At 42.2% G+C, this 8,483-nt stretch overlaps 1 protein-coding gene across 1 annotated transcript in view; it reads right to left on the minus strand.

Moving 5' to 3' along the window:
* Positions 1–8,283, minus strand: part of NDFIP2 (Nedd4 family interacting protein 2) — a 46,943-nt gene extending 38,660 nt beyond the window's left edge. The window contains exon 1 of the mRNA XM_074911660.1: positions 8,151–8,283. Within this exon, the coding sequence (XP_074767761.1) occupies positions 8,151–8,186 (36 nt within the window). The 5' untranslated portion in view covers positions 8,187–8,283. The remainder of the gene's footprint in view (positions 1–8,150) is intronic.
* Between the last annotated feature and the right edge of the window lie 200 nt (positions 8,284–8,483).

Raw genomic sequence — 8,483 nt, forward strand, 5'->3', positions numbered from 1 at the left:
GATTATAAGGCAGCTAAACAAAACCAAAACAATTTTAAAAAGCAGCAGTCCAGGAAGCTCAGCCCTTCACAAGATAGCAGATGATCAAACTAGTACGACATCTAAACCATAGGGAGTATTTAAAAAAAAAAAAAAAAAAAAAAAAAAGAGAAGCAGACATTGACATACAGGAGAAAGGAACACAGGCTGCAGCACTCATCATCAGCTGTGGTCCAGCACTGCAGGGCTTTAGTGGCCTGCTCATTTGTTCAAATTATGCACTCTCATTCTAGAGCTGGGAACAGGTTTTTAAGAGTAAAGAGTTTATCTTTTTCCTAATCATTTATTCTATACATATGATGAAAATCAATTTTGTGACTACAACTCTGTAATTTCAATTTAGTCTCAATGCTTGAGTGCATTCCTTAAAAATACTTTAAGTACTGTTTCACTTAAATTCCAAAATGTGACAATTGATTCAAAGTACCATTATCAAAATGGACAACTGGTCTCAGTATCACCCAGGACTCTGATCTCAATAATCTTATGCTTCACCAAAAGGATCACTCACTCCTCAAAGATGACGCCTGTTAACTACATTAACCATTACCAAAGCAATTCTTAAACATGAACTTATGTTACTTTACAAAAAAAGAGAAATCTTTCAAACCACCTCATTTTCTGCAGAGATAACTAACAAGGTCAGTAACCTCTCCTTAAGGCTGCTCTACATAACCTTTTCAGATTAATCGGAGAAAAGCAAACACATATTCAATAATTCAAACTACATATACATCTTTACCAAGGACATGATTCTGACCTCTCCTACAACGATTTTCAGTCAACATTAATAGGATTACTGAACAATATTTTACTTTTTGCAAAGTTAAAATGGACAAACTATGTTTGCAAATACGTTAAGTTACCATACAATAGTTGGAGACCAAAATTTTTCTTCAGTTTTCACTGGAAAGCCAAGTTTTACAAGGAGGATGACAAATCTCTGCCAAGCACCTTGAAGGGTAACTCAGAAAAAAGAAAAATGGGATTACAAACAGAAATAACGTAACATCCAAGTTATTGACCCAATTTTGTTGTGTCTACACCCCTCAGTTTGGAAGCTTGGTTTTTTTACATCATTCTGTCCATTCCAAACACAGTTGGAAGAGGCAAGGCCAGGAGTGGGATTAGGGGGTGACTCAATATCTAATATTTTGGCTACAGAGTAATTTAAGAGTAAGTTCAACTATATCAGTTTTCGGCTAATATTAGCCTATGATAATGGAAACAATGCTTAAGTGGAATTAACAGTTAAATGTTAACATGGAAATATATTTTCCACTTTCACTGTAAATCTCAAAGCTGTAAGGCATCCACATCCTGACACGTGCTGTGAGCCCTGGCTGTACAAGTCTGAAATGACTTCAGCACAAAACAGAAGTCGTTAGTCATTTTCATTAAAAACACAGCTGGCAAATTGGGTGCCCATTTGACTAAAATCAGCTAGCTGTGACACTACTTGTCCAAGAAGTGGGAGACCTAAGCCTGAGGCAGCTCAACCCCACAGTCTTGGCTGTGCAATAGCTCAGTTTCAGTAGGAAGAGTTGGTAGTGCCTCTCCAACCTAACAAGTTGCCAGTTTTTGCTTTCTTTTTTCTACTCATAATCTCTTAGGATTACTTTTCCTCTCCCTTTGAAAATGGCTTGTCTAATGTGGGTGTACTGGTATACATCCATTTGTTTCTTCCCCTTTCCGAAGTAGCTGACACACATGAAATCTAGAAGGAAGCTTGAAGCTATGAAACTGAACGCAACATTCAAATCTATGACTGTAAACTGAACATTGAGGTCTGACAAAGTTAGGTGTGATGACATTACCAGTTGCCACATCCTCCTTGTTTTGTCAACACTGTCACTAGGAAGAAAGTTTCAAAATAAGCCTAGCATTAGCCATTTGTCAGAAGCACCTAATTTTCCCCATCTAGAAGACTGTTACTAATATTTGTATGAATGTATCGCTTGAATTCTGAGATCATCCTGGTGTGGTTCCTACCAAATTCTTCAGATATGAACAAGCTGAAAGAGTGCTTAGAGTTTCTCTTTTTTAAAGTAGCATGAAAAGAACATCTAACTTGCCCATATCACACCTGACTTCTGCCGAGAACCCTGCTATTTGAATGCATGTTATTCCTCTAACTGAACTTCTGCCTTTTTTAATAGAAGACTTACTAGATGTGGCATGTATGCATGCCACAGCCTGAAGCTGTCCTTTTACATTACATGACTTAGTGTCACTGCAAAGATCAGGTACATCTTTCTTTTGGTTTTGTGCATCTTTCAGAGACCTAAAACTCCCGGGAGTTTCACAAGATAGGCTTAGCCATGCCAACAGCTTGCTGCCACCAGAAAGGACACTCTTGTTCCTACTCTCTCCTCCTGCACTACTCTCATGCAGACTCAACCTTAAATTTTAGTCTACCAAGACCCTTGGAGAAAAACCCGAGTGGAGCAACCCAGGTTGTTTTTACTAGTTTTTAATACTCATTTTATTTTGTTCAGTACAGTACAACTGGTGCCCTATATAACTAAACCAATCTGTGTGCAAACTACCTTATGCCCCTCTGTGCCCATGCCAAGAAGAAAGAAAACTGCCCACATGCCACAACCTGTGCCCACATAAAGAACCAGAAAGCCATTGTAACCACTGTCACTCCTGCTGTACCAGTGAGCCAGCATTTCTTCATGTGAATCAATTGCAGAGCTGGGTGGTGTATTTGTGGCCCTCCAAAAGAGATACAAAAACCAGACAGTGATGGCAATACACAAAGTTAAACCACCTCCCCTTAAATTTACATAAAGGAATAGACAGAAAAGACTGTACCTGTCCAGTAACTCATCACCTTGACTTAGGAGAAACATAAGAGATCTGAAGTTTATTCCCTTGTTCATGTAAAACATGACAGTATTTAGAAACTTAAAAAGTGAAGAAAATGTAAAATATATTACTTTTTAAGCTGCATCAGTATTGCATCTGCAAACATACCTAAACATTTATAATTTTTCTTCTTCATTTGTGGCAAGATTCTTCATAAAAATAGGGCAAAGCATTTATAAAAATATTAAAGCTATTCTTTCAAGAAAAATCCACTATGTTTAATAGACACATTTGTCACAGGTAAAAACGTTACAGAAATAAACCCAAATTTAAAAATTATTAATATTAAATTTAAAAAAAAATTAAGATGCAACGACAGCCCATTGTTTGAAAGTGTCATTTACCTAATTTCAGACAATCCTCATCTGCCCTTCTAAACTATTAACAGTCTATGCTAGGTGTTTGACATGTAAAAAGCCAGTGCACTGAAAAATTCTATCTTTAATGATTAAGAGGTTTGTATCACTGAAAACATCAGCGCAACCGCCACAAGCAAGGAACAGTAATGCTTATCACTTAACACATCTTCATTCAATATTTTTCAGTATTATAAACAGTTCCCTAGATTCAGTATTTTATCTTTCAGTTACGACATCACCACCAGATCGGTGGAAAGCAAGAGAATTTCCCTAACATAAACTAGCTCGGTCTGTTCAGTAACACCAATTACATAAGAGTTCTTCAAAGACAATTAATACTATAGAAAGTATGCTAGATATAAGCTAGGGGTCTTATATCAAAGGTGTAGAATGAACAATATTTGGGTTTTTATTTGTCAACCACTATTAGGCTTAGTCCCACAAAAAGAAAAGAAGGAGGAAGAGATTTTTTCTTTGTGCACATTTCCTGTGTAGGTTGACTTGCACGTGTTGAGACCTACAAAGACAACTTGACTTTGATTAATGTTTTTAACCAGGTAACATTGTGAGAGTAAAGAGTCGATGACAATGGAGTTAAGAGATACAGAAAATTAGCGCTCATGTGGGATAACTAAAAATATTCACAACATGTAGCATTATGCAAGCAAATGGATTGAAGTGCTTAGAATAGCAATTTTCATCTCTTAACGGTGTTTCTAAAAAACACACACAACTTGCATTCATATAAGATTCACATACCTTTTAAAAACCACAATTTCCTTATTCCTGCATAGTTCTGTACAACAGCAGGCTGATGTCTCAGTCTCACATCACACATCACTTACAAATCCCACCAAAGACAGGTGCTACAGTGGCACGGCAAGTTCAGTGACAGCCAAACTGACATCCATGGGGACTGCTGCCTTTGGCTCCATCTGTCCCAGTTTGCTAACTACTCATTTCACCACTTACCTGTCTAGCTCTTGCCACCCCATAAGTCAAAGACCGATGACTACCTGACCCCAGATTGACAACCCAAAGCTTTAATAAGGAAAGACGGGGGGAGCAGCAAATTGATTATCATTCTTAAGCAGTTCAGCATGTAGTCCTGCACCCTTCAATGCGATTTCTGTGCCTAAACCACTCATATGCACGTGAAGTCTTCCCTCATGACTCAAGTATCTGGAAAAATCACAGTGCACAGAAAAAAAAGGCTATCTCTAGCTTTAATACTTAGCTGCTCACCCAGTATCATGCACTGCAGAAAACGGCTGCATTTGTTTTTCTTTGTTTCAGTATGGATTCACAAAGCATGATTCAAATCACTTTTTCCGCAAACAATCTGGACTAGGAACAGACATTTCAGAGAAGACAGCAATGCACAAATTAAGGTCAGATGACAAAGAGCTAGTAGGCAAAAAGAATCAGATGAATGATCACTGAAGAATTTTTATTATAATTTTCGTGAAGTTGATGGCTCAGTCCCCTCATCCAACAACAAGCAGAATAGGGGAAGAAAAAGAAAAAAAAACAACAATGAGGAAACAACACAACTGAACTGACTATATCTGTAATGAATGTAAAATTTAAGACACGTTTACCAACAGGATTGTAACATGCACGTGACTAAGGGAAAAAAAAAAAAGGAAGTAAAGCAAGACAACAAAGGTTGGCTAATTTACTTCTGATGTCATATTCCTGCAGGGAAGCAGGACAAATTCTTACCCATCAATTAGTCATCTTTTTGCCCCATGAAGAAAGGACAAAAAAGGAGGGGCAGAAAGCAACACAAATCACACAAGCCCACGGCAGATAGTTATGTAACGCTGATGTACTGCCTGCTCTTCGCTCACAACAATTACTTTGCTGCAATTTCAAGTACTGGCTTTCTAATTGTTGCCCAGTCTAAACATTTCTAAACTGCTTTTTAAATAAAACACAGACTCACTGAAGAAAGAATAAGATGCAGAACGAAGCTATTTCTGACAGAGATAAACAAGAGAAGCTGAGGGTTAGGTTTATGATCAGACATTTTCTGTTTCATAAGACGTCATAAAACTGGCTCGTGCTAAAGCTCAAAACTAAATTGCCTGACATTCTTAAAGTCTTTTTGTTTAACGTATTTGAAGAAACCACAAATAAAAAGAGGCAGCAGTGAAACAGCTCCTTCAACTTCGCTGAAGTGCTACTGTCACTGCCAGGAACGTAAATGCAAGTCAGTAATTCTTTCTATAATAATGTACGCCTGCAATTCTTTCTATTTAGAAGAGAACTTGCCCTGAATAGAGCAAAACAGATCAGTTAGAAGTAAAGGCAGAATGGGTTCAACTGAAAAAAAAAAATCTGGGTTTTCATAAAAAAAAAAAAAAAAGACAGCAAGCATAGCAGAACTGGTCAGATTTCATAAGCTTAGTGCTAAGGAGTGGGACGTTCAAAAAACTAATGTGGTATTAGCCATGTTAAAACGTGTTTTCCTTCTATATTTTGTCTGTAAAAATTAAGACACAACCATAAAATCTGCAATGATCTATTGCTTATTACCTATCACAGCCATTATGTAAGCAAATACATCATAACACGTAAGATCACATGCTTGAATAATCAGGTGCTAGTTAAGTAGATCTGCAATTGCCTTGTTCCTTTCATTCTCTAACCCAACACAGTAAGTAAATAACATTACAAAAATCTCAATGCCTAGCAGTCAGATACAACAGAGAGAAGATAAACCAACATGCTCTCTGCCATGGAGCAGTGATCAGTAAGGTCATATTTTAAATTCCAGAGTACATCAGAGGTTAAGATAGAACTTTGATAGTGACTTACAACAAATTCAATGGAACTTAACATGCTGTAATTGTGAAGGCTTCACAAAACACTTCTGTAACAAAATTCAGTGGCACAAATTGATCACAAAGATTAATATCCACAGGGAACTGAGTATGCCAACTCCTGCTGTTGAATATTAAGATTAGACCTTTTGGAAAGCCGCACGAGAGAGCGTTTACCCAAAGTTGGCACCAGCACCATCGCTGGAAGTTCCTAATTGAATGTAACAAAAATAATAGAGAGGCAAATTTATTTCTTTGTGCCATCTTACCATTTTTTTTTTCTGTTCCTTTAAGTAATGGAATTAAAATTTCTCTTATATTTGTCTGAGGTTTAACAGCATACACTTATAAGGCCTTTTAAAACATACCCAGGTTACTTCAGGCCTCAGGGAAAAGAAGTGTTTGTAGGTTCTTAAGAAAACAGTTTGCCGGCATTTTCGTTCTCCATTGCAAAGAAGGAGGAATGACTTTAGGACTTCTGCTGATTCCAAGTTATGGTAGTGAGGAGCAGGAGAAGTGGCATGCTAGAAAGCACTGACCCATAAAGCACTTGGTGATCAACCAGCATCCAAAAGGCACACGTCACTCTGGAGAAATCGCAGGATGCCGGGTGTGTTCATCAGCTATATGACAGTCCCAGTATACAACTGTCCAAAAGCATACAGAAGTTTCCCACACTGTAAGACTACCAAACCTATTGCAAGGGTTTTCCTATTAGTTCTTTTTAGATCATAACCTAGGAACAATCTGAATATAAGTATCAGCATTTAGTTCTACATAGGCACAGAAATGTGATTACTTCTGTGGACATTGTTTTCATTGCTCAAGATGTAAAACACAAACATTAAGATAAATAATCCAGTATCTACCTAGAAGATTGTAGTAGAAATTTGAATTACAGACAGTAGTAAAGATTTCAGACTTCTATAGTATACCCTCACATACATAGCAAAGCCATGAAGTACAAAGAAGCGAAGAATAAAATTAAAACTTTTGACGAGACTGACCGCACCTCAGGAATTTCTGTAACCGATAATCAGAAAAGCTTATATATTTTGTATAATCGACATTAAGCTAATGACTACAAGATTAATATAACTGACATTAATGACTGTGAGAAACAAGCAGTACAGGCAATTCGGGCAGGAGGAAAATTTCTGCAGCCTAAACGATTATTTCTGTAATGGAAGTTCAGGAAGGAAAGAACGGACATTTAAACTGGACTGGATGAGCCGCAAAGCACTGCGGACTGTTCTTTAGTAAGCCAGCGTGCCCGCGTGTGATATGCGCGTGTACACACACACACAGCGGCTTACTCTGAAGGTCAGTCTCCCGCATTTTACAGTCCCCTGCATCTAATCTTCATTAAGCCCACGTACACGTGTGTGTGTGTATACACACATTGGCTTAAAGATGACAACACACATACGCGCATTACACTTTATCCCCGTGCCAGACAGCCACGAGCTGTTAAAAATAACAAGGTTTTCGAGCAGGAACGCCGCTTCGCTCCCAGCCACGTCCTCAACCAGAAGTAACTAACCCTACCCCGTCACCCCTCACCGCGGCAGGCGGCAACCGCCGTCCTCCTCCGACTGCGCTCCGCGGCCCGGCCCGCCGCCCCCTCACCGGCGGGGGACGCACTCGGGAAAACCCGCCGCCCCCAGACCGGGACCAGCCGCCGAGGGGGGGGCGGAGGGAGGGGAAGGGGGGCGGGCAGAGGCGGCTTCCCGTACAGGCCGGCAGCGCGGCCGAAGCCGGTCGGCCGCCCCTCAGAGGCCGAGCTGGCGGGGAAGGGTGGGGCGGGAGGGGGCCGCTCCCCCGGCCAGGGCCACGCCGCCCGGGCAAGGTCCGGCTGTCAGAGCCCCGCCGCCGCCAGGGCGAGGGAGGGGACGGGGCCGCACTCGGGCCCGTACCGGCTCTGCAGAAACCCCCGGGGGTCCCTGCCAGACCCCCACTCGGGGGAGTCGAGAACTGGGGCGGGGAGGAAGGCGCCCTGGCCGCCCCCTCCCCCGAGGCGGCGGGGCCTCACCGGTGACGCTCCACTCACCACTTGGTAGCGGCTTGCAGGCTGGTGGTGATCCATCCTGGCCGCCCGCGGACACGCACAGACGCGGCCGCCGCTCCTCCGACCTGCGCCGCGTCCCTCGGCCCTTCCCCCGCCCGCCCGCTCGACCGGAGCCGCCGCCGCGCCGCCCCGCCCCGCCCCGTCCCGGCCCGTCCTGTCCCGGCCCGTCCTGTCCCGGCCCTCCCCACTGCGGCCGCCCCCCGCGCCCCCCGGCGGCGGAGCCAGCCCGGGCACCGCCCCCCCGCGCCCCGCCCCTGCCGGAGGCGCCGGCAGAGCTGCGCCGTGCGCGGGGCGGGGCGGGGCGGGGCGTGGGGG

Source organism: Athene noctua, chromosome 1 (assembly GCF_965140245.1).
Source record: "Athene noctua chromosome 1, bAthNoc1.hap1.1, whole genome shotgun sequence".
NCBI lineage: Eukaryota > Metazoa > Chordata > Aves > Strigiformes > Strigidae > Athene > Athene noctua.